The following is a 27,513-nucleotide window of genomic DNA, read 5'->3' on the forward strand; positions in this document are numbered from 1 at the left end:
GCAGCCGCGGTCTGACATGTTTCCATAGAAACTAGAACAGATTTAATCTACTAGTTTTGTTGTCAAACTTAGCATCCTTCAAACGGAGTGGAATTAATTCGTTTTTTGTATGGGTACTGGGTGATCCGAGGCGACATGTCAGCTGACATTTGCTCCAGCACACTTTGAGAGGGGTAATTTGCATGAATAACTAATGCTAAGCGATTAGAGATTTGGAAGAAGGCAAGAGTGTGCTATTATCTTGGGATTTCTGAAATGTGGGATTTAGTATAGCCGTCAATAATGGATACGGCTCTTTTAACCCATTTCCCCTCATTGCTTTACTTGTAAGGCTTGTGTATATATATATATATATATATATATATATATATATATATATATATATATATATATATATTCTTCTGGTAATAACAGAAATTGGTCACATTATGATTTTCGTTGATATGATGTAGGTTAAGTTGCCTAGGCTACTAGGCCTACTTCATTATCAGGTGTAGCTTGTGAAATTATCATTATTATTTTTAATTAAATACGCCTATAGACTATGTGTAACATGGTTCTTGAATACTTGGAAAGACTCATTACTAACAATTATAATTGTTAAATAAAAAAAGAAAAAGCGTCCATAATTGAAATGGAAATGTTCGCAGTGTCTGTTCTTTCTGCGCTGAACATCACGTTCCCTCTAGCGCGCGCTTCACAGATACTTTGGACAGCGCGAGATGCTTGAATGCTGTAGTTATTTAGCAAAGCCCGGGATGCCTCCATAGCATAGTTGCAGGATCTGCTTTGGCACAGTCTTCTCTCCTCTTTTCATATAGGACTATACGTAAAAGGTGCGTTTTTTGCCAGATGGTCACGTGTTACATTACGTACGCGAGCAATTTTAAGATGTCAGTCAATAATCAATGGGGTGAAATTTGCGAAAACGTGAAAGGAGAAAATTAGACAAGGCAACGTTATCGGCTCATGGCGGCTTACAGTGCTTGTTTGTACTACAAGCCAAGGTTCAGCAACATTACATAAGACAAGTCGAGCTGTGATAACATTGTGAAGAAGATGTTGACATGCGGTAGCATATATCATCTAATCTCGCCATCTCTAAAACTCGAATGTTATTCTAAAAAGATAGATTTATCATCCTCTTTCAGATAAAAATATCAATGCAAGCTAAATTCCATCCGTTTTTACTCAAGTGAGTTAACAGATACACACTTCTGACTGAAAAAGGCAGATTCTTTATCATGTCAACTGCTCATGTTAAACACAGTTGATCAACCTCTTGGCTTTTAAACAGTGGGTTACATCTGAACAGCATAGATGACTGAATAGAAGGAAATTGAGAATCTATTGCAGCAGAAATGGTCAGTTCTCAGGAGAGGAGTTTTGTAAATGTGTTTGTGGGTGTTGCAGCAGCAGACTGAATGTTGTTGAGTTTAGCGTGGATCTCTTCTACATCCCAGTGTCTGATAAATCATGCGTTATGGGAAGCATGCATGTGAGGGTGAAGCCCCCTTCATGGGTAAAGAGGAGAGGCTAGAGCTGACGCAGCCATCCTGCAGTGGCGACGGCCACTCTTTAGTATGTGAGTGAGAGAAAGAGAGAGAGAGAGAATGATCCACATGGTTGCTGAGACCTCCTCACCACTGCTGTTCAGTCATTTGTACTGCAGTCAAACTGACACAGGCATAATGATGTTCAGCAGTGGTATGAGTGCTTGTGTGTGGGTTTGTGTATATGAGGGAAAATTAGGGATGGATAGTACACCTAAAACAAAATTCTGTCATAGTTTATTCACCCTCATGTCATTCCAAACCTGTATGTAAACCCATAAGTCTTTTTTTCATACAATTCTAAAAAGAAAAAAGAAATTCATGCAGGTTTGGAATGACTTGAGAGTGAGTTAAAGGGTTAGTTCACCCAAAAATGAAAATAATGTCATTTATTACTCACCCTCATGACGTTCCACACCCGAAACACCTTCGTTCATCTTCGGAACACAAATTAAGATATTTTTGTTGAAATCTGATAGCTCAGTGAGGCCTCCATAGCAATGACACTTCCTCTCTCAAGATCCGTTAATGTACTAAAAACATATTGAAATCGGTTCATGTGAGTACAGTGGTTCAATATTCTTCTGTGTCGAATCTTGACCGCCAAACTGCTGAAATCACGTGACTCTGGCGCTTTGAACTGCTGATTCGACACGCTTATTCATTATGCTCCGAAGCTTCCTGAAGCAGTGTTTTGAAATCGGCCATCACTTTATAAGTCATTATTTTGTAATATTCTCGTCGCTTTATAATATTAATATTGAACCACTGTACTCGCATGAAGTGATTTAAATATGTTTTTAGTACCTTGATGGATCTTAAGAGAGGAAATGTCATTGCTGACTATGGAGGCCTCACGGAGCCATCGGATTTCAACAAAAATATCTTAATTTGCGTTCCGAAGAAGTAACAAAGGTCTAACGGGTGTGGAACGGCATGAGGCTGAGTAATAAATGACAGAATTTTTATTTTTAGGTGAACTAACCCTTTAATGAGAACAGCATTTTTTGTTTATAGGTGAACTATCCCTGCAAAGAAAACTGAGATGTTTAGCTAAAATTTAAAAGTAATTCATTAAGCCGTGATGCTTTAATATTTGCAGTGGTGTAGTAAAAAAAAAAAAAATGGAAAACAGAATTGTGCCCACTTAAATTTTAGTGCAGCAGTTTACTCTCTCACACAAACAAAATGAAATCAAATGTGTATGCAGCAATTGCTTGTAAAACAGAACAACTTAACATTATGTTCTCAGTCAGTGTCTTACATATAATTAACGCAGTCCCAATGACTGAAATCGGGTCTAATAAATACCGTCACTGTGAAAACACTTAATTTGAGTTTTTTTGCTACTTCAGTCATATCCATTTACTGCCAGTTTCACTTTTTACGAGCCCTTCTTCCACTCTGTGGTTGTCTTGGAATCTTTTAGCATCAACCAAAGTCTCTCATCACTGTTAGCCAGAACCAAATGTTAATTCTCTAAAACGAGGGAGTGTGTCTCTAAAAAAGCAGTTTGTGTCATTTTGGCCTTGTCAATCTCGTGTTAAACTGATTGATATTCTTGTGTGTGAAAGAGAACAGCAAAGCTCTAATTTGGCTGCTTTCTCCACCTAAACAAAACTAGTGGGTGTGCAGTTTTTATAGCAGAGGAGAGACACCCAATCCCTCCACAGAGCAAGAACGAAGCATAGAGGAAGAAAACCATGCTAGTATGTGAATGTGTGCTGAATCTTGGGGAAAAACTTGCTTATCATCACCTGTGTCAAGTTTGGATTGTGGGTAGGTGTGAGTGATCACTATAGACTCATATTGTGTATTTTTGGTCAGCTATAACTCATATCGGGCTAGTCAAATTCGCAAGAGACTTTATCTTTCTTTATGTTTAGCCCGAGGTTCATTTCTGCAATGTTGGGACTGAGTTGCCCTCCTCTTTCCCTCCCTATTGGCCGATTATAGTTGTCCACTATCTATATCTGTCTATTTCTGTCTCCAACACAGCCTCCAGTGGGACCAAGAGATCAGATTGATGGGACTGAGGTTGTGAACCATTTAGTTTGATTAAATTTGTGGTTTGGCTGTGATGGCTCAGGCAGGCTGGCAACAGTCCCTCCAGCAGACAGGCTGAGCTCAACAACAGATTACGTTTAAGACAGGGATTAGGAGGCGCGGGGAATACCACAGGGACATACAGACGGAGGCCACTTAACATTATTTGATCTAAGATCCTCCACTGAGCCACCAGCCTGACGCCTCCTCTAATGAAGGCAGTTTGACTGGTAATCTGGATTATGAGGTGCAGCGGATACTGAAAGGTGCAGTTTTTTTCCTAAAGGCATCCGAGGTATGAGGATGTTTAATCTCAAGACAAGTGCTTAATTAAGTGCGATGGGTAATCCAGCAGCCCAAGGAGCTCCTTGAGGGGAAATGGGCATGTCTGCACATTCAGATACACAGGCTCACAGTTTATGAGGGGAAGTGGAGATTACAGTACTGTACGTTTTGCTGCATTGCTCTTCTGCACTAGATGGTCCAGTCTAGCTGGCTCAGCTCTAGTTCTGCCTGGACACACTCCTTGGCAGTACCTTTTGTGAAACACACACACACACCCGCACAGCGTCATATCCAGTTGTGCCCCTTATGGTGTGAGTTGAAGGTGTGATAAGGCCTATCAGTGACAAAACAGTGTGCTGTACTAAAGGAGGTCAGCAGTAGTAGCACGTAGCACATGGGCTGCACATACACTGTGCACTTTATGTGCAGCGCATGTTTGTGTTGTCCGATATGTCTGTGATTGGCCACAATGATCAACGCACGGGAGCATTTGAAAGCACACGGAAGTGTTTGAATTTGAAAGCGGGAGCGGGAACGTTTGAAAGCAGTCCTCTATCAGCGTGTGTATCTGTGGAAACGCTTGGTGAAGAGAGTTATTGATGTCTATTTAAAACATGTTTTTGAAGCGTTGATCATTTTAGCCAATCACAGACATATCTGATGAGCACGTGAACACAAAGGCCAATCAGAGGTGTTTACGAATCCCCTCAACAGCACTCAAAGCGTCACGTTTTTAAAATTTCAGTACCGACTTGGTATCGCGGTCAGTTCTTTTGACACTATCGCATGTTTATACTATGTTTATTTATTTTTATAGAATAACGTATTTTTAAAAGTGACTGACTTAATAGCTCAAGTAAGCTTTTATCATGATCGGATGTGTTTAGGATGGTTTGCATAAAGGTAAAGTGACATTTACCGTTGCTCTGCAAATTTTCAGGTGAAATCCAATTTAATAGGAAGTAATAATTGATCATTTCTCTCCATGGGCATTGTTTGCTGAAAACTTTTGATAAGGTTTATACCATTAGCCTAGCCAAAGCTAATTATGTAGTGCTTTAAGTAACAGTAGAATATTAATGAAACAAAAGAAGGCAAATGTGACAGGAAAAAGTGTTTATTTGTGAAGGAGCTTTTAAACAGTATGTGGGTAAGTATCACAGCAGTGCATTTTAAATATACCTGCAGCAAATTGGCTGTCTGTGTTGAAAATAAACTTTGAGGTTGGCTCAGTCACTTTAGGCTTGGCTGTCATCTCTCTCTGCTTCTCTCACTTGTTTTACTGTGTTCATATTAAAGGACTCTCAACAACAAAAACATGAAAGTAATGAAAAACTCTCAGTAATTGAGTTTATAAGCTTGTCTCACTCTTCTGAAACCCTCATGCAGAACAAATGGCTTCCATTTCTCCCAAAGTTGTTTCCCATATGCACTGTAATTGTTCCTCGTAGAAGCAGTTATAGAGTTGTTGTGTTTACTACTGATGTCTTTCTCAAACCTGAAATATAAATCCATTAAAGTAAACTCATTAAAAGACGATTACAAGTTTAGCTCTTAATGCTGGAGTGTATTGATGAAGGCGCAGAGTATTTAATATGTAGTACAATATACATTAGTGTTTGAGAAATGACTGGCATACTTTAATGCGCAGGGTGTTTGCTTTTAATTGAACAAATTTTGACCTCATATTAAAGTTCTCTCATATTCAGATCTCTTCTTGGCACATGTGTGTGTTTTTGTGGGGTTGTACAGTATGTGCTGCCTGTGATAGCAGTGGCTGGAATTAGACAGCAGCTCTTCCTCCTTTCGACAGTGCTTTTCATGTGGTCACGGCATCTATTACACAAGCACTAAGAGCCATTTCTGTGACAGCCGCTATACTTCCCTAAAGACAGCTTTTCTTAAGCCTGACCTATTCCTAAAAGTTGGGCAAGACACTGGGTGAAAAGAACTTCCGGCTTTCCTGTATCATTTATTTTCATTCATCTGCCTCAACTGTTTCCTTATGAAGAGCACACAACCATGACCACCTATCTGACCTCAATAATAAGGTCAGTGTATAATATATATAGACACGAGTGGACAAATGCTCATCTTGCTACGGAGAGGCTGTATTGGGCGAAGCAGCCTGGTGACTCTCAAAATAAACGCTGACACAATCATGTCCACTAACAGCCTCTGAAATCCAGGATGCGATTTGTTCGGTTTATTTTTTAACGGGCTTGTCTTTCATTTGGCCCGTGTGATGTTCATTTAATGTAGCGTGGACGATCCAAACAAGGCACAGCGTTTATGTTTTTCAAACAAGCGACGGCTGACGTGCTTATTTAAATGGCACTGACCCTGTTAATATAATTGGTGGCCCGCTTTTAGCTCGTCGCACGTCCAAACAGATGTGCTGTATGTGTGGGTGTTTGTCTGTTTAAAAAAGGGATTCACTTTGATTCTCAGCCTCAACATGTGTCTTTTTGATCGAGTGTGTCTAAGGGATTAAGGGCGGAGAGTTTGACAGACAGCTGTAGAGGAGGGTGAAGGAAGCGGGAGGAGGGGTGCCTGAGGGGGGAGCACACCTGTGAGATTGGAAGTCACAGGTATGTCACTGTGTATTAGATCAAGATCATTCAGAATGTATTAATATGAGTGTGGGAGACATCCTCAGGCCGGACCTCTGACCCATGATGACAACAACTGGCCAAACGGACAGAAACTTAACAGCTCAACAACAGCAGAAGCTTTTATATAATCATTTTTGTTATGAGAGCCTGCATAATTGTACCATTATTTTATATATTAAAAGTGCCTGTATCTATGGAATATGATACATAAAATACAGATTCTCATCAAATTCCTTTTATTTCCAAAATCTAGACATTTTTTTTTACAGTATTTATACAGTAAAAAAAAAAAAAAAAAAAAAAAATATATATATATATATATATATATATATATATATATATATATATATATATATATATATATATATATATTATACAGCTGTTCAAAAGTTTGGGGTCTGACTTTTTAAAAAAGCCTTTGCATTGAATTGGTAAGTGTTGTTAAACTTTCTATTCATCAAAGAATAAAAAAAAAGTATAAAAGTATAGCCATAACTGGTCTGAAAACAGAAGTAATCGCTTCTGAAAATTGAGATTACCAAATAAATTGCATTGATGAAAAAAAAAAAAAATCCTAAACTGTTGGATGATTTTTTTTTACACATATATGGTAATTTACAGATTTTTTAAATGTGCATTTTTTAAACATTTTTAAATGTTTTTACTGTAGCATTTTTCATTTATTTTCCATTAAAGTGATAAACTTTTTTTATATTGAACATAAAGCCCTGTCCTCCATATCTACACACAGAGAGGGACTTCTCCTAAAATCATTTATGATTTAAGTATAGTTGTTCTAGTTATATGAGTGTGCACAATATTCATGGCAGATAATCTGTTTTGTTTTTAGATAAGGCTGAGTAAATATTGACCAAATAAAATCAAAAGAAGGGTCAGTAGGGTAAACTACTCTACTGAAGCGTAGCTTTGTCTGTAAAGGAAGCTTTCGGAAGCGCTTTATATAGCCAGGACAAATATTTAAACTGGATTTTACTGCAAATCTGTATTTGCAGAGACTTATTAAGGAGGAAAATATGTCATCTTTCCTTCTATTGAACAGCAATTGAGTACATAATCAGCCACTGGTATTATGTAACGTTATTTCCCAGATTATAGCCTATGTGTGTATGAGTGTGACTACACAGGGTGACACAGTGTCAGTGTCTGTAGGTAAGACCTGTGTTTGTGTCTTGTCTGTTTTGTGATATCTGTAGGGATGAAAGGACAGGCCTACTGAAATATCATCTCATCAAGCCAATATTTGCAGCATTTTTCCAAAGCTTGCAATTAAGCACATCTATCTTATGTTGTATGTGTATTCCTGTGTCATTGGATGCTATCTATTTATACTTGAGAACATATGGTTTTGATTGTCACCCTGACACATTACATGTCAGAAACACTTTCACCTCAGCGTGAAATCTTGCCCTGGTGTTTCAGAGTGTGTGAAGTGTAGATGTCCAGGGTTTGACGGATCAGGTGTTCATAGAGGAACAGGTTGTGTTTTCTCAAAACCTCAGGGTGACAGTCACACGTTAACGTCCTACCCTGTACCTGTTTAAATTCCAGTGATTCTTTAATTGGACTCATTCATTTCCCAGAGCCATTCATTCATCAGTTCTAAAAATAACCCTTTGCATGCTATGGAGACAAGTATGCCTTTATGTATGCAGTGACTGGCTGGTCATAGAGAGCCCCGGCACTTTTCCTGGTGGCCTGGTTGACCTAGGGATGGCTGTTGAAACCAAATTTACACTAAGTCTGAAGTTCATGAGATTTAAAAAAAAAAAAAAGAAAGAAATTCATATTTTTATTCAGCAAAGACACAAAGATTTCCATTCCAAATAGGCCTAAATGCTGTTCTTTTGAACTTTCTATTCATCAAAATATTGAGAAAAATGTATCACAGTTTCCACAAGCATGTTTTGACACTGATAATAAGAAATATTTCTCAAGCACCAAATCAGTTGTTTATATATATGATGAGTCACATAGATACTGGGCTACTCCACAGCGGTTGTCTTCCAGCTCTGTCTAAAATGGTCAGAGTATAAACATTTATGCTTACCTATTACTATAGTTACATATTAAAAATAGAAAACATTTAAAGAGAAAGAAAGTTCAGTGACAGTGTTGCCATTGTAGGATAAGTCAGTGTTTTGCCTCAGATACTTTATTTAACAACATAGAGTAAAAAGTAGTGTATATTAACTAGATAATACAGCAGGCAATAGTGTTTGTTAAACTGACATAAGTCCCTGACTGTTTCTTGGCACAGTTCATTTGCTGTATGATACATACTTCAAGACGTTAGAATCCTTTAAGGATTAATTTGGCAATCTTACCAGGTTAGCACAAAAGTTTGAGTTATTTGGCCACACCAGAACATAATAATTACCTGCAACTAACGCCTAAAATACCCGTGTATGCATGTGAGGTGTGTGTCTCCACCTCACTGCTGTGGAATGTGGAGGTAGAGCTGGAATTCCAGTGATGCGGTTATTTTGTTTTCCCACAGTTACCTCCGTTCTATAGTTACCAGTCAGCAACTCACGCCAAGGTGCTTATCAAAACAAAATCAATACAAAGCATCTAAATTGAAACGGCCAAATACACTTCTTTATGGCTTTTATAATCTCACACCCTTTTTATTTCTTGAACGTTTCTCTTGGGATTCTGTGGCGGGACATTTTAGTGCACCTTTTTTTTCATTTGCCTGCAGGATAAAATATAAATCTAAGACATATTGTATCTTGAGAGTGTCTTGCGTTGTTCTGCATTAAACTAGACCAGGAAGAAATGAGATTTATCTCTAATTCATGAAGGAGAAAGTGAGATGGATTACTGTGCTGGAGTCTCTCAGCTGTTCTCAATGAGAGTGGATGAAAATAGTGCTTTGCATAGCAAGAAAATGGATGTAATAAAAGACACTGGGACAGATAAAAATGATCAGGAGGTCTGTGTGTGATTGCATGGGTGTGTTTCTGTGTATTGATTGCATAGAATAGAGGTTTCTAGGGCTACAGTCAATTATAGACTACAGTAACTCTTGAATACATGCCACATGTGGATCTCTTATAGGTACTGATTGCAGGCAATTCACTTCTGATGCTTTCTATGTGTTCATCACAGGGTTATGCGACATTCAGAATTGAATTGAGAATGCCTTTTACATTCTAGTTCAGTTACTAAATTTAAAATGAACAGTCTTTCTGCTAAAAAAAGCTTCTATTATAGTATTCTTCGACAGCAAACTGTAGCAGCAAACCTTTTCTAGATAGATAGATAGATAGATAGATGTACGAAATGACATACACTAGGAATTAAGGTTGCACTACTAGATGTCTCACCATAGGTGTCCACTGAGAGATCAAACAGCAAAGCCTGTCCATGCTGAGTCAAGAGGGATTGATGACAACTTTCCTGCACATATAGTATTTTATAGTTATTACTGTCCTCTGTAGGGTTCTCTAAGGTTATGAATGCTCTATCTCTTCTGAAACCACTTTTGACCCTTTGGTATTAAGTTGGATGAAGAATCTATATAGTAGCAAGGAGTCATATCTTCTTTAAAGTATAGCTATAACTGGTCTGAACCGCATAAATAAAAAGAGAAAACCGTGAAACATTTGTGTGTGTAGTTTTCACTCAATTGGTCATTATAACTGATTGAAAATGGTATTTTTTTCACACACATTTCTCCTACTCATCACCCTTAGCTGTCAGTTGTCTAAAGCTCATGGCCTCTCACCCAGAGCAGTTGTGGCTACAGTCTAATGCTAAATTGAGCTTGAAAGACCAGCTCTCAGCATAGGCTTTTTCAGACCAAAGTGTGCTGAAATGCCCCATCCAATTTAGTTCTCTCCTTTTCTCCCTCTTTCTCTTTTCCCTCCAGTTTTCATTTACTCAGTCTCGTGACACCTCTTGAATCCCTTCTCTCTGTTTACTTTCATTCTAGGTTACTCAACACTGTCAATTAGTACATTGAGAATAGCTTGGCTCGCTGTGCCGTTTGAAGCTATATTGATTGAGCTCTTCTCCTTAGACATTTTCCGAATCAAAGAGCTTCAAAGATGTTTCGACCAAAGATGGTTAAGTTTGTATTTTAGTATTCAAGGAGTATCCATGGCCATTTCAGGTGATTCTTGAACACTTTGAGGTAGTATTTGAAGTGAACAATTTTTTTTGTTGTTGTTGTGCACAATTAATGAACTTTAAAAATCAAAAGCAACTATATTTTGGATTGTCATGCTGCTTTAAATCTAGATTTTTGCATTGTTAAGAGATTCAGTTTACAATCTCAACATGTTTGTCAGAGGGATATGGGCTAATTAATGATGTTTCATTATAGGTTTACACTTTGAATGGGAACGGCGGTAATTAAGAAAGATAATCAAGCACTTCAGCACTTTTATTCAGGACTAATTATTATTCACAGAATCGGGCACTGTTGACACCCCCCCTGGGTGAGACCCACCCCACTCCTACCCATTTTTTAGAGAACAAAGAGAAGAAAAGGAGAATAAGCAAAGAGGCATAGCGAGTGGAAAAGCCAAATTAAATCTCGTTACAGGAAAAAAAAACAAAAAGCCCTCATAATTACAGTAATCCCTTTCTGTGTTATGTAAAATTTAAAAAATAAAACAAAGCATTAGGATTAGGCTACAAATGAAGCTTGTCTAACGTCAATCAGCAAAACGTTAAACCAGTTAAAGGCTCTACGTCGTCAGTCATGTTGGTCTTAACGTATCTACTGTTCAAAAATTTGGGGTCATTACGATTTTTTTCTTGCTCACCAAGGTTGTATTTATTTGTTAAAAAATACAGTAATATTGTAAAATATTATTATAATATAAAATAGCTGTTTTCCATTTTAATATATTTTAACATGTAATTTATTTCTGCAATGACAAAGCTGTATTTTCAGCATCATTCCTCCAGTCTTCAGTGTCACACGATCCTTCAGAAATCATTCTAATATGCTGATTTGGTGCTCAAGAAATGATGTATTATTATTAAAAACAGTTGTGCTGCTTAACATTTTTGTGGAAACCATGAAACATTTGATGAATAAATAGAAATTTTTGTAACATTATACATTTCTTTACTGTGACTCACTTTTGACCAATTTAATGCATTCTTGTGGCATAAAAGTATTAATTTCTTAAAAAAAAAAAAATCTTTAAGAAGTTAATAAACGTAATTTCGGGAGGAGTACGCCCATCTAATCTTCCAATTAATACCAAGGTATAAACCCAGCATCTTACCTCTTCCTGTTGTTAGTTCTTTCGGCATCCCTCCTCCTCCCCTTCTCCTCCTTTTTGGGGACAATCGGAGCTCGAGTAGAATATCCTTTCTGAGTCCCTCTATAGCAGACAGCAAGCCAAATCTGTTACCACTTATGCTAAGATTATATGCGCACATGAACTCGTGAATAAGTAGTAATGTATAAACTGGTGTACTGCTAACACATTTAAAGGGTTAGTTCACCCAAAATTTCTGTCATTAAGTACTCACCCTCATGTCGTCCCAAACCTGTAAGACCTTCGTTCATCTTCGGAACACAAATTGAGGTTTCTGAATCATCCGTAGGCAGCAACGTCATTGCAACTTTCAAGGCCCAGAAAGGTAGTAAAGACATTATTAAAATAGTCCATGTGACTGCATTTGTGCACAAAAACAAAACAAAAATAACGACTTTATTCAACAATTTCTTCTCTTCCCTGTTAGTCTCCTATGCTGTTTACATTGTAAACACAGTGCAGCACTTCTGGTTTCTATGTCAGAACGCCGACTCAGTATTGGCCGACGCTGTACACGTGAGCAGCACGACACATGCGTGTGATGCTGACGCAGGAGTCGGCCAATACTGAGCCAATACTGTCGTAGAACCCGGAGATGCTGAACTGTGTGTAAAATGTCAACAGCATAGCAGAATGACATGGAAGAGAAGAAATTGTTGAATAAAGTCATTATTTTTGTTGTGTTTTTGCGCACAAAAAGTATTCTTGTCGTTTCATAACATTAAGGTTGAAACACTGTAGTCACATGGACTGTTTAAACGATGTCTGGATTCATCATGGCTGTAACTAAAGCAAAACTGGCTGTTATAGAAACAGTTTCAACTAGAAATGCAGCAACACAAGAAAGAAAACTGTTCATCAAGTGATTTTTCATTAGAATCTGAGAGAAGGAAATGTAATTGAAGCTTCTGGTTGGCAGTTAACATTAGCATCCAACAGCATGGTATCAGATCAGGCTGATTAGTACGGGTGGCCGTAATTGCACTCCGGCATCTGCCAACTGCTTTCTGTCCTGCTAAATGTGGTCCACAAAATTGCTCAGAGTTGGCAGTAGCTTATTTAATGAAACGAGCAGCACATTTAAAGCCTCCATGTGAAATAAATGTATAGTGAACATTACTGCCAATATTTACTGTTGCTAAACATTGTGTCTGTCGGGAAAACTACTCTAGTTCTGTACCAGTGTGTAAGGAATAAGTGTACTGTTATATATCTGCTACCATACATTCACTGACCATACACACTCCGACAGTGATGTTGAGTATCTAAGGGGGGAATCAGGCAGCCTGGGGATTTTTCTGCGCTCCAGTGCGTTCTGACCACTGCACAGCTATACGTCTGACACATGGGCTCACACTCCAGAGGATAATTCTCTTATGAATTATTAATGCCCAAATACTATGCTGTTTCTGCAAAGCACCTCTAGAAGAGCAATATTTTATGCAATATTTAAAAGCAAGCGATGCGGTCTAGAATAGCTGTGTTTTGCTGAAGAAGCCTGCAGTGCACAGCTTATTTACACTCTCTAGGCAAGTATTTCTAAACACAGCGAATGTGTCTGGGGTTATGAAATACACTTTCTGTGCATTCGTGATTGCGAATTCACATTTTTCATGCACACACACCTTAAAACCAGTCTCGGACCAGCAGTGCAGTGTACAGCATGATACACCGACTGGCAGCCCGCCTGAGGGTGAGGCAGTAATGAGGAACTACTGGTATAAAATGGTGAGGGAATTCCAAAACACCCACACCCGCAAACGCCCGCTAAAACACCCCCGCTCCTCTGACATCTGCACTGTGTTTATACGGGCTGTGTGGTGGTTAAAAGGCTGAGTGGAAAAAGCATGCGCCGCTTTGCGGGATATCGATGGACACGGCGGTCAGGAACTCGCCAAGAACAGACCAGCATATTTGTGGTCAGCTCTTACCCTGCCACTGCACTCTCAAAGGTTTGGCTCGGTGTAAGAGGGTAGACATTTTGCAGAGAAGCTGGGAAGGGTTAACACGGGAACAGTCTTTTTCTCGCTTTCGCACATGTGTAGCTTCTCCGTGCTGGGGTGTTGTTACATCAATTCCTGTGACACTTTAAGAAGGATCACCCCTAGTTGATGAGAGAAGCAGAGAAGGGGATGGGATGGGAAAGGAGGAAAAGAAAATAGGAGGACGAGAGCTTCAGGATGTGTCAGCAGCCGAACAGTGTACCAGTGGTTTGGTAGAATGAAAAGAATGAGGGAGAGAACTTCATAACAGAGCAGAGAGGAAACATTCTCTTACCGCAAAGAGTAGCATTACACAGGATATGGAAATGTACATTTCATTTGTACTGCAGTTTGACCTACCACACACACACACACACACACACACACACATACACGCAGGGGCAAATTTGAAACAGTTGTGCTATGCAGTACTGCAGCACAAAACCCTGCATCTTATTTACAAACCATCTGCAATCCAGTTTAACCAGGTACTAAATTATAACATTTAAAAGACGTTTCTTATTTTAGTTTTTAAGTTAATTAACCTCATTGTAGATTTAAACTGAAGGAGATTTTTGCATCCATTGTATCTATTGAACATGGCAGCAGTAATTCATCAAATAGTGATCAAATGATGGAGGATAATATGCTTTGATAATTGTGCTTTGAATTTGATGATTCACATCGCTTCTTTAGTTAATCGGGTGCTAAAACAACACACTTAATTCAATTATCTATTCAATTATCAATCATTAATTCAAAATGATTGCCTCTTTTACGTGAAATACTGCAATGCAAAACCCTGCGACTAACCATCTGCAATCTTTCGCGATGTAAGTTTACATGCATCATGCATTTGGCAGATGCTTTTAAGCAAAGTGAATTACATTGCATTCAAGTCGTTTTATCAGTTCATGCATTCCCTCAAACACATGACCTTGGCGTTGCTTGCGCAATGTTCTACTGTTTGAGCTACAGGAATGCATACATTTATGTCTTACCATTACATACTAAAACTCACTGTGTGTCTGTTGTAATTATGCTATACTGCATTTAAAGCTGCAGTCCGTAACTTTTTTTAGTTAAAAGTGATCCAAAGTCAATTTTTGAATAAGTACATAACTATCTCCTTACCTTAGCCCGATTCACAACAGTATGCTTGTTTCCTAATCCGAATGGTACTGGTGGGTTTCCATGGGAAATTCGAGCATGCAGCAGTTCGTCTTTGCGTCATTATGTCTGTTTACATAGAGAAGGAGTCCCAAAGTATAACAATAATAATAATTTGCACGGTTTGACGTGATCCAAACTAAGGAATTGTTAGATTTAGTCACCATTGGCAGTGCGATTTATTGCTTTTTTTTTTTCTCAGTTGGTCTGAACAAAAGTGGCAGACATGTTACTTACTTGTTCAGATGACATTTTCCAGTGAAAATTCTTATTTTGGTCATACTTCCAAGACATAGAATCTGTGATTCCGAAGTACTGGTATGTGGTGACTGACAGCAAACATTAGATTAATCTGCGCTGAGGAGTCGTGCCAAGGCACAACCCACGTAAAGATAATAATTCTGCAAATAACTGCAATTGCGGGTTTCAAACAGAGATGGTGACAAACAGGCAAAACTTACAGACTGCAGCTTTAATTTAAAAGACATTAGTATGCATTTCTGTTGATCATGGCACCAGTTGTTTTTTAAATGATGATCAAATAATGGAGAAGAACATTATAACTTGGCATAATACAAATGTGATGTGAATCTGAGCACATTTTCTGCATTTTAAAAACCTGTTTCCGGTATCTGGATTGCAGTGGTGGAGTGAGGGCAAATAAACAATGCTACATTAGACGCAGTTCATTCTCAGTAAAATCTCCTCACAGGGTTCTGAATATACCGAGCTTTGCTTTCCTTCCAGTTGCCTTTCTTCTCACCTCATCCTCTCAGTTACAGTATATAGGACGGCCAGCCTCTGTTGCTATGCATTTATCCTAACCTACTTCTCCTAGCCCTGAAATAGCACCGGGGGTTGCTCAGGTCTATCGTCTCTCTTTTGGGGATTGTAAAATGAGGTCTGTCCTAGCACTCAATGATTCTCGTTTTCGTTCTCTCTCCCCAGACGACCAGACAGTCCTCTGGGTCTGTACGATGACGTGTCTGTGTGCAAGAATAAGAACAGGGTGTTGTGTGCATTAATGCACTATCCCCACCTTAATGAGTTTTTGTGTCTGAATACTAAGAAAAATGTTTGTCATTGTCTGAGCATCTGTCAGATGAATAGGTGATGTTTGCGTTTCAGATTTTGACCGTATTGGAATTTCAGCCGGTGAACCACTTCCTGTTCAAATGAATGGATGGTTTATACATATAAACTGTTTCTCACACACTCAAAAAAAGTGATGACATATCGCCAGTTCACCTCAGAGAAGGTTAGTATATCAAAACATAAACCTCTTGGTCTTTCTTGGCATGGATGCGCTCATAATATACAAGAACATACACTACCCAAACAAGCACTTAAATTCATAGCCTGGCTTCCTCATATTAGATCAGATAAAAGTGGGTCCAAACAAAGATAGCATCACATGACTTGGTGTAAATCAAATGCAGGAGGGCTTCTCCTCCAGCATCCAGGATCCATTAAACAGCTTCACTCGAATGAACTCCCATGAGATTTGAAATAGCACTAGACACATTAACAGAACTGATTTGCTCATCCTGACCCCTCAGAGCTTTCTTCAAACATGCTATTGGTCAGTCCACTGGTCATTGTCCAAGGGCTCTCTTGGGGACATCACTATGAAAGCATTATAGCAAAAAGCATCATTCATATGCACTGCATCTTACGCAACAGCATCAACATTAGCATATCGCCGTTTCACTGCACAAATCGGCTGATAAGATGGAGACCTACATGAATGGGTCAATGTTTCATTAGCATTTAGAATAATGAAACTAGTGTGCTAGAAAACAAAAGACGCTCTTTCTCACACCACAATTTGTTTGCATTGCAGTTTTATTGTGGGATTTGTGAGCAAATGTTTATTTGAATCTGAATTTGTGGGTTTAATTTATTTTTATTTCTAATCCGAGTCCATGACTTCATTGATATTAAATGGAATTTGCAAAATGAGCCTTTTGCATTAATTAAACTAGGGTTTAATAACAATAAATGACATCATACATTATCTACCCTGCAGTATGATTCTATTTATCATCAACATATTTCATAATGAATAATATAGAACATAACAATTAATTAGACACACACACACACACACACACACATTTGTTTTTGTGAATTGTGGGGACATTCCATATAGGCGTAATGGTTTTTATACTGTACAAACTGTACTTTCTATCGCCCTACACTACTCCTACCCCATAAGTCACCCTCTCCTTGTAATACCTATGTCATACCCATGTCATTATACAAATGTATGTCCAGATATGTCAATCTCACCCCTCAAGTTGTTCCAAACCTGTATGAGTTTCTTTCTTCTGCTGAGCAAAAAAGATGATTATTGTAAGAATGTCCGTATAACCAAACAGTTGATCGGCTCCATTGACTTCCATAGTATTTTTTTTTTTTTTCCATACTATGAAAGTCAGTGAGGCCCATCAATGATTTGGTTACCCATATTCTTCAAAATATCTTCTTTTGTGTTGAACAGAAGAAAAACTCATCAACTATCCCTTTAATGCCTAGTGCATTTGAATAGATAGAGTGTAAAGCATACTTTAAATGGGGACATACCCATTAAACATATTCAAAACGTTTTTTGTTTTTTTTTTCCCCTCAGATGTCCCCACATAAATGAAGGTTTGGTCAGGACAAATTTGTCCCCAAACAAAAAACTGCCTCCATAAGTGTATTTATCTGTTATCAGGTAAAACAAGTTTATTTTAGATGATCAGATTTCTTTATCTAGAAAACTGATTATATCTCAGCCAATCTTATGTGGCGTTATGTTGTAATAGAAATTTACACTCTGATCTACTGCAAACAAAACACATCACTGAAGAGTCAACAGCCATTGAACAGTCACAACAGGCAGGACAGCATTCTTTTGCCTCTTAGTATCTGTTGCGGTTTCTGCATCTTAGTAAAGCAACTCCAAAATAAGCTGCAACAAAGTGCAATGCAAGTGACCGTATCAGCCAAAGCTGACAGATCTTTTCCATGTAAGCATTAGATAAAGTTTTGCCAAGCAAAACAACCGTAGATCTGTTTTTCCACCTTAGTCAGTCTGATCTGACCAATCGCCAACAGACCTTTCCCTCCTCAGTGTGTTACTATGGCAACACCTCAGGGTTGGCGGCATCAAGGCGGACACTAGAAGGTCGATGATTTTACTGGTGCCATTTGGGGCATTTGCATCACCTTGCGTGGCATCGCCCACCATTTTACAGTATGATGCAAGATGTAGTCAGAACTGTTGCACCTTAGATGCTTCATGACAGCTCTCTCTGAAAAGTTTCAAGGTGTTGCCATGTTTTCTCTGAGCAGTGTATCTTTATCAGAGAGCCAGAAAAGAAGATAGAGAGAGAAGAATTTAGGGCAAATCACACATGGACAGTATCGTCTGCCAAACACAGAACATTATTCACTAACATGACAGTTGCTCTAATGGTGTACACACTGACCTACTAGTACCAGTCTCTTCCAGTTAAAAAGTCTTTCCTTAATGTTAAATAAGGACATATTTCATATCTCCAAACATATCATCAGTTTGCATCAGTTGTGCCTGTGGGAAGAGCGTGGTGGTTGAGGTTGTGTCATTGGCAGGCGTGAGGGTGGGCAGGTGCAGTCTCGGTTGAAAGAGGAGAAACGCAGCACCATCTGGCACAGGGATCCCCCTCCCAGTGGGAAGAGAGGGAGAGACAGAGGGATTGAGGGATGGGGGGCAATGGAGGAGTGTGACCAAGGTAATTAGTACACTGCTTCAGATTAGACTAATGGAAAGAGGGTGGGACCACCCGCTCCTGAGCATAGAGAAGGACAGTGGAAGCCAACGCCCACCGTATCCAACCTAGGCTCACAGGAAAAATGTGCCTCTGCCTATATTTTGGCAAAAAAAATGTACCTATACATACAATTCACTACAATTTCCAGCTAGTGGCAGTAAAACACCAATGACTTTTATTACTGTTCACAAAAATTATGATAATTAAAAATTCATTTTCACACAATACTATGTTATGAACTAAAAACACTTTTACCATAGTATATGATTTGTGAACTTATACATTGTGACACTTGCGTCACATAACCTGCATCACATAACACAAACTAGCTCACGAGTCTCGTGAAATGCATATCATGATAAAAGAGCTAAATGAAACAATCTAAAATGGTTATTGTTATTGGTCAGGTAGGGTTTAGTGTAGGTGGAACGTTATTTTAAAATTCAACGGAGCATTAACCTTTTAGCGTCATCCACTGGGAATTTAATTTCCGAAATGCCGCAATAAATACAACAACCAAGATAATAAAACGTTGCCAGATTCATGTGTATCTGTTATAGATATAACATAACACACTTTTAGTACCACTCCCTGGACATTTCCTGGACAAACGTGCAAGAAGCAACGTAATATACTTTTGCAGAAATGTTGCCATTGGCATATTTTCTCAATGAGCCCTGGCTTTCCAAATCTGCTAAATCAAGATGTTTTGCATCAAGTTTCAAAGTGTTTTAAGTTCATTAGCAGCCTTTTAAAAAGCAAGACAGGAATTGTTAAAAAAAAAAAAAAAAAAAATCATTTTAAACGCTGGAAGTGAATGTAGGAATCTCAATAATTTAACAACACATTTGCATGTTCGTGGTAATCTAATGTCAATTAATGGGATGTAGCTAAACAAATAAACAATTTTAGTAAGTGTTTTTTTTAATAGTATTTATTTTAAAATGATTTCTTAATTTTAATTTTTATGATTTAATTATTAGCTTTCCATAAACCCACTAACAAGTTAGAAAAACCCTGTACTAAAATATTACATTTAAAAATGACTGTATTACTTGCTTAAAATGAACCCAAAATATGTTGGAAATTAACATTTATTAATATGTTTAATAAATGAACATTTATTAATAAGTTTAATGAATGATAATTAAACAATAAACATTTATTGAATTGCTTAATAAATGTTCACCTTTTAAATATTATTGTTGCCTCTATAATTATGTGTCTGATTTTTAATTTTCAACCTATTTTGCCAGCCATATAATAATTTTTAAACAATAGTTGGGTTAAATAAAACTGCCCAGCAGGTTGGGCAAACATTTAACCCAACCGCTGGGTCAAAACAACCCAATTGCTGGGTTTTGTCCATTGTCAACCCAACTTGGGTTATTTTAACCCAGCATTTTAGTGTAGTTTAATAAAATATATAGAAAACAATTAATTAAAATGTCCTTTTAAAGTGCAACAAAGGAATTTGTATGTCCTCAATATAAAAAAGAAAAGAGAAAGAAACCGTGTGAATATACCTTGAGTTGCAGACAGTAAGGAAATACACAAGCTGAACTGGAATGCGAGCAGGTGGCGTGACTCGTGTGACAGGAATGTTACATATGTCACATTGTGCGGACATGCCTGCACCTGCCAAAGTGCTTCTTCTCAGTACGTCTTTGCTACAATGTGCCAGTGACAAGTCAAAACGGGTGGCGATGGGAACCCGCAAAGCAATCGAGACGAAACTCGAAGATGACTAAAGCCACCACAGCAACAGAAACAAATTGCTATTTTTATTTCTCACAGCCACTCCTGTGTTATGTGTCTGTGTTTGTATAAGACCTAAAAAGCATGACGTAATTAGTCAGGCAGCACAGAGAAGTTAATTAAGAGACATTTCTGCGGCATTAGGTGTTTGATCCGGGTGCGTGTGAATTGCGGGAAGCCTGTGAAGCGGATGTCTTCCTCTTCGCCTTTTTTCAATCAAGATTGCTCAGTGATTCAGAAAGATAACAACAGAGATAACATCAAGCATGTTGGATCTCTATCGCTCTTGTCTAATTTCATTGGCTGTCAGTCACAGACCCTGTTTACAGCCTCTCCTGCATTTAGAAGTGCTTGATTGCTGTGTGCTTTTCAGAAATGAAAGATCAAAGCATATGTCTGAGAAGAGTTAGTCAGTTAAAGAGCTCCAGAGGCTTAATTTCTCACTTTAAAGTGATCAAAAAGAAGGAACGCGGAGATGAGTGACTGATGATTTGAAGGCAGCAACACGAAAGCTGCAATTACACTAAAAAGGGAGTAATGCCCTTATCAAAAGCCCTTCGGATTCCTGGCCAACACACACACATAACTACAGCAACAAACCACAGAGCAACATGATATGGTCAGATTAAACAAAAGATACATATGTACAAGGAATGGTTTTAAAAAAATATTGCTACTGAACTGATTGAAATCATTACTTCTTGAGATTAAGATAACCTTTGTCATCATGTAATGCTCGCTCAAAGTTCTCAAAGGGATAGTTCACCCAAAAATGAAAATTCTGTCATCATTTTCTCACACTCGTTCCAAACCTGTATACATTTCTTTGTTCTGTTGAACACAAAGGAATATATTTTGAAGAATGTGGGAAACTGAACAGTTCTGGGGCACCATTGACTTCCATAGTATTTTTTTTCCTACTGTGGAAGTCTATGGAAGTGCTTCAAAGTGACCTGGTTACAAACTTTCTTCAAAATATCTTCCTTTGTGTTCAACAGAGCAAAGACATTTATACAGGTTTGGAACAACTTGAGGGTGAGTTAATGATGATAAAATTTTCATTTGTGGGTGAACTATCCCTTTAAATCTGAAATAATTTAATAACACTGTTAAACAATAGTTGAGTTAAATAAAACATTTAACCCAACCGCTGGGTCAAAACAACCCAATTCCTGGGTTTGTCCATTTTCAACCTAACTTGTGCTGTTTTTAACTCAGCATAGATTAATTAAAAATTAAAAATTTGCTTTATATTTTATACTTTTAATTATAATATATATATCATAACCTTTATTAAAAACTTTCCTGTAGCTCAGTGGTTAGAGCATGGCACTAGCAATACCAAGGTCATGGGTTTGATCCCAGGGATTGCACATACTCAGATACAAATGTATAATATAATGTAAGTCGCTTTGGATAAAAGTGTCTGCCAAATGCATAAATGTAAATGTAATGTAAATGCAAATGTTAAAGAATAATATTCATTTCTGCATATTGTACATTCATGTTTAGACTCTTAAATGCACCTGCAGCATTTATTTATTTATTTATTTTGGCTATTTGTTGCCACTATTAGCTTGAAAAGAATTAGCAGTTTATCATTATGGCCAGAATTGTAATATCAGTGCACCCCTAATTTTGATGAAGGATTGCTCAAACAGCCCAGTGTAGAAGTGCGTGTGTTCATCCATAAGCTTATGATTGTTCTGTTATTGAGGATCACAAGGAAATGTAAAAAAAAAACACCTGTCAATGTTTTTAATTCTTTAAATTGCTTAGCACAAAAGATGCCTGAAAGTTCATTCAGTAATTATTTCTCTGAAAAGAGACTCAGATGCTCTACTTAACACAAATTGTTGCGCTTAAAGGCCAAAATTTACATCAGAGCATGAATTCTAATCTCTCCCTGTCTCTGTTTCTCAGGCGTCCTCCTTGACATACAGAAACATTTCAAAGTTGGTGACAGCGGAGCAGGCTTGTTGCAAACAGGTAAGTCTCGCATAATCCCATAATTACGTGGTTTTGCAATCATGCAGCATGCAAACGCAGACTCACTGACTTATATCACTGACACGAGGTGGAAGAGAAGACTAAAATCCATTAAGCTCCTTGCAGGACAGGGATAACAAAGGAGTGAAAAAAAAAAATGCTGGATGAGGTGGTCCAGCTCCACCTTCCTCCTCACCAAAGCCAGTTTAATTGACTGCGCTTGAAGTATTTGTTTGGGTTTAACAAAGCAGAGGTCTGCCACAGTTGTTTGGATTAGATGGAGACCCACCCCGTTATTCAACAGTGCAAAAACATTACATAGATTTTCCAATATTTCTATTAAGGAAAAAGACCACAGTATGGTTCAGTAAAACTGTTCAGGGGAAGCTGTAAATGTTTTTTTCTTTTAGCCTGGTTGTTACAGGAAACTGTAATAGTACTGCAGTGGATGCCCAGCGGTGCAAGTCCACTTTTAATGGGAGGAAAAGACTAGTTTATTCTGGAAAACACACAGAGCTGTTGTTAGCTCAGCGATCCATGCGGTTTTTGCTAACGTTTATAACGGCTAAAATTAAAAAATGACTAATAATCGTCCACTCATTATATGCAGAAGACAGTGATGTGTAACACATTATGACATCATTAAAGGTTATTTGTGGTGGCTGAGGAATCAGTGGATGTATACGGAGGGAGGTGAATGAGAGGTTTCAGTGTTCAAGCGGCAGGTTTGCGCTTGGTCAGGTGGGGGTTTTTGGAGGCTGTTAAGTTGGGCTTCCTGAACTGGGTTGGGTCCACGTCAAATGGCTTTTGTGAAGGAGAGTCACTGTGTGGAGGTCCTTTTGGACACAAACTGTACTCGTGTTCATGTTCACACACATACCTGTCTGTGCACACAGAGACACTGTCAGACACGTCATATTCAGAGGAAAGAATATACAACAAGCACACATATACAGAGGCTCATTGAGCACTAGCATAGTCGGGGATGTCTGGGATTCAGATCCAGCTCAATGTTTATCTATTGCCCCCATTCATTTGGTTTGAAAATATTAGAACAACTGGCCCATAGAGACCTCAGCACATAAATCTTTCAATATTTAAGAGTGGGATGTTTTGATTCTGGGTGAAATAGCCTAAATCTAAAAATCTACACCTCTTAAAACAAGATACATTTACTTGAGAAGAACTTTTACTGTTTAAGATGAGAAAAAAATGATTAATAAATATAATATACATTTATTTATATTATAATGTATATACGCTGTCATTCAAAAGTTTGTAGTTGGTAAGATTTTTTCGTGTTTTTGAAATAATGCTCAATAAGGCTGCATTTTTTTTTAAATAATACAGTAAAAACTTTACCTCTTACAATTCTTCTTTTAAGCTTCTTTTGTTTTGTTGTCTAAATTTGATTTTGGCTTTAAGAGTTTAGTCAAAATAATATAGAAAAGGGGGGAAAATAATCATGCTTTGGGACTTTTTTAATGAGACATCCAGCTCTATTCAACTCAATTATATTATATAACTGACTGTAGAGATGAGTGAGATGTACAACAGAAAACGTTCATTCTATAAGGCCGAAAGAAAGAATTCTGTTTTGCTTAGCTGACCAATTTAGACTACTGTCACTCACTGAAAAAAATTGTGTTTTTGATTAGTCTGTAATTGGTAGCAAATAAACATTACAATTCTGCTTGGCTCAGGCTAACCATAAAGTGAATGACTGGTTGGAAAGTTCTATATGTTGATTCTCAACAGGGAATTGGTGCTTCTTTTCATGCTTTGACAGCATGGCAGCCAATTATAGGTCTATATGGTGCAAGAGGGATGGCACCTCTCATTCTGTGAAACTGTCACAAGATTCTCTCTAACTAGGGGTTAAATTTGTACTTTTTAGGTGGGGAGACCAAAAACCTGGTAAGAAACACAATAACACAAACAAAAATGGAAATGGAATGGAGTGATGAATTTTCTTAGTTTTCTTATTGTTTTACCAGGTTTTTTGTTACGTGCATAATATATATATATATATATATATATATATATATATATATATATATATATATATATATATATATATATATATATATATATATATATATATATACAAAATATCAAAGCAAACCACATCCTATGCCACCTAGAAAAATATGAGCAGGGTAAAGTCCCTTTGTTTAGAAGTGTATGTATATATTGTAGAGAAATTGTCTGTGGTAGGTTTAGTTTGGCCTCTGATCCCAGTCTGACCTCATTCTTCACACAATTCAACGAAATTTCAGATGCTCTGGTCACTGGCTGAGAACCTCAGTGTGAAAAGTTGGTTGAAGGGATGGTGTGAGATCAACTGGAGTGTGTCCTATTCTGATGTACTCTGATTGGTTTAAGTGGCACAGTGTGTGTTTAACTTACCTTAATGAACAAGTGAAAGCGTTTTTAGATATATTTACTGTGAAACAAGATAAAAAGCCTGTTTTTTTTTGTTACTGTTTTTTGCAGTATACCTCTTTTAGGCACAGAAAGACACATCTGTTAGTTTGACAGACCTAGACTTCCCAAAATCTACAGACTGTGGCAGGATGTCTTAAAGTGCACATGACATAAAAAGATTAATGTCTTAAGGAATGTCTTGAGGAATAGCTGACTAAGGCAGTCTACCATAAAACAGGAGGTGAAATACAGTGACAGTTTGGGAGGAGGAAGCTTTTCATAATATAATTAAACTCAAAAGCCAATTCTTTGAGAGTCGATCTGTCATGACGTTGTGCCATTGTCATAACAAAAGGAAGTAACTATACAGTAAATCTGTGAATGATGTCCTGTGGAAAGACTGGAGTATCCAGTACCACATGAGGTCATATACCGCAAGCCTTAGCTCAACACAGAGTGATTCAGGCCTCATGCATCATTGATCTAATGCGGTGAGCAGATCACTCATATTAACAAAAGATTCAGTGCCAGAAAGGTCCCTGCAAAAATATTTCACATATGTAAAATATTGGTCATATGATACACGTCTGGTTTGTGTCCTTCAAGTGATGCCCAGTGTCATATTTCCAGACAAATGTGTGTCTATACTTGATATTGACACACAGACTCCTCGCATGTAACCTTATCAGGGCAATATTGACTTTACAGGGCTTTACATTGAGATCTTGCCTGTGGCTCTCATACCTGTCAATCACCTCCATATCAACAAAGACTAGACCTTCTAGATCTGATCCCATTCACAATGCTCTCTTATGCTTTATTTCTTTTGCCCTGATGGAGTTTTAACCAAAATCTTTATCAGACTAAGAGATTTTAATTTCAGATTAGTGAGAAAGAGCAATTATTGTTGACACAATAAAAGAATTGACTGTTTGCTAGCCACAATACCTGCAGGCAGTCCAGGGTGTCTGCAAGACAGAAAATGGAAATAATGAAGATAGAATGAGGAAAGAGAGGGTAAACTTGGATGTTATTACTGTCCTGAGGGCCTCCTCCTGCTCTTTTGTTTGGTAGGTGACATCGGCATTTTAAGGGGTGGGTGTGGGGAATCTTGATGGCCTCTCTGCATCCAAAAGAGAAATATTTGCTGAAGATGGATGGATGGAGATGAGCTTTAGGCAGGATAATGTTAAAATTTCCTGTGGTCTGTGGTTAGTCAGGTGGGTGGTCTTCAGTCTTACACAATCTAAAACCTGGACTGATTTTAATGTTTAAAAGGTTTGCACTTGTTTTGAGGGCAATAATAATAAACTAAATAATTAAAAAAAAATGTCAGCCCAACATCAGCCATTTCAATGATCACATGATCAGGGGCGCATTTCCCAAAAGCATCGTTACTCAACTCCAACTACCGCAAGTACCATTGTTACCAACATAGTTGAAGGATATGGCGTTTCCCGAAACCATACTCCTAAAGAACATTCGCAAACAGCCTTGCAAACTTACATGGTTGGAGCTACAGTTCTCAAGCTGTGGTTAGAAGCATAGTTTCTTGTTAAAATGACATGTGGCCTTAAATAGATTATGCTCTCAATAAGCAAGCTAACATTCAGTATATTCTTTACCTTTAATCCCATTTAAATATATATACATTTTAATCTATATATTTTAGCGTGTCAACAATCAGAACTCGGGATAATTCAAACATCAAATTAAGCAAAACGAAAGGGAACAAAAACAGTGAAGTAGTCCTCATTTCGGCTTGGGGGAAGGAGGAGGCGGGAACCAGTGAAAGTTCAACATAATTTTAAAGACCAAAATAAACAAATACAAAATGAAAGTAAAGGAGCAGCCACTAATGGACAACTGCTGCATATAAACATAACAAAACACAAAATAAAGTCCTCATTTTATCCTTTTGGAGCTTCTCCGTAAGACTCTAGACCGGTTAGCAATCGCTTATTAGCAATTTTGCCACCGGTCTCGCTCCGTTCCCACGGCTCTCAGCCCCGCCCTGCTTGCCACAAGCAGCATGTCAGAACAATTTTGTTACTTGGAAAAAGCATGACGTCATTAATGACAGTCCTGTATTGTTAAACTAACGTGGTTCGAATGACAGAAGTGTGACCAGTTTCGAGAAACACTGGTGAATAGCTAGTTATTTTTAACGATGCATCATACTATGATGGTTAAACAGTGAATTGCCAGGGCATTGCTATGCAGTTACTAAAGAGGTTCAGAGTAGGGCTGCTCATTTTGGGGGAAAAATTATATGTTTGTAGAAATTGTGATTATGATTTAAAATGCGATAACAAATGTTTCAGGTTTGCTGTGCTTGTTTGTAGGGTTAATTTCATGATTTGGCCAAATACAGTAGTCAACATTTGAAGTGAATCAAAACCTTTCATCAAAGTTGTCGTAAAACATTCTTTTTAGGACAACTTAGTTCTTAGGACAGCTTTGATTAACTGTTTTGATCCACTTCAAATGTTGACTACTATATTTTGTGATTATATATATTTATATCAATATGACTATGAAAAAAAAAAAAATAATAATTAATTATTTTTATTAATAGTAGTAAATAA

At 37.8% G+C, this 27,513-nt stretch overlaps 1 protein-coding gene across 1 annotated transcript in view; it reads left to right on the plus strand.

Annotated features, from left to right (window-relative positions):
- spns2 (SPNS lysolipid transporter 2, sphingosine-1-phosphate) overlaps positions 1–27,513 on the plus strand; it is a 76,194-nt gene that overhangs the window by 1,091 nt on the left and 47,590 nt on the right. Inside the window, exon 2 of the mRNA XM_067407157.1 lies at positions 22,433–22,498. Within this exon, the coding sequence (XP_067263258.1) occupies positions 22,433–22,498 (66 nt within the window). The remainder of the gene's footprint in view (positions 1–22,432; positions 22,499–27,513) is intronic.

Source organism: Chanodichthys erythropterus, chromosome 13, assembly GCF_024489055.1.
Source record: "Chanodichthys erythropterus isolate Z2021 chromosome 13, ASM2448905v1, whole genome shotgun sequence".
NCBI lineage: Eukaryota > Metazoa > Chordata > Actinopteri > Cypriniformes > Xenocyprididae > Chanodichthys > Chanodichthys erythropterus.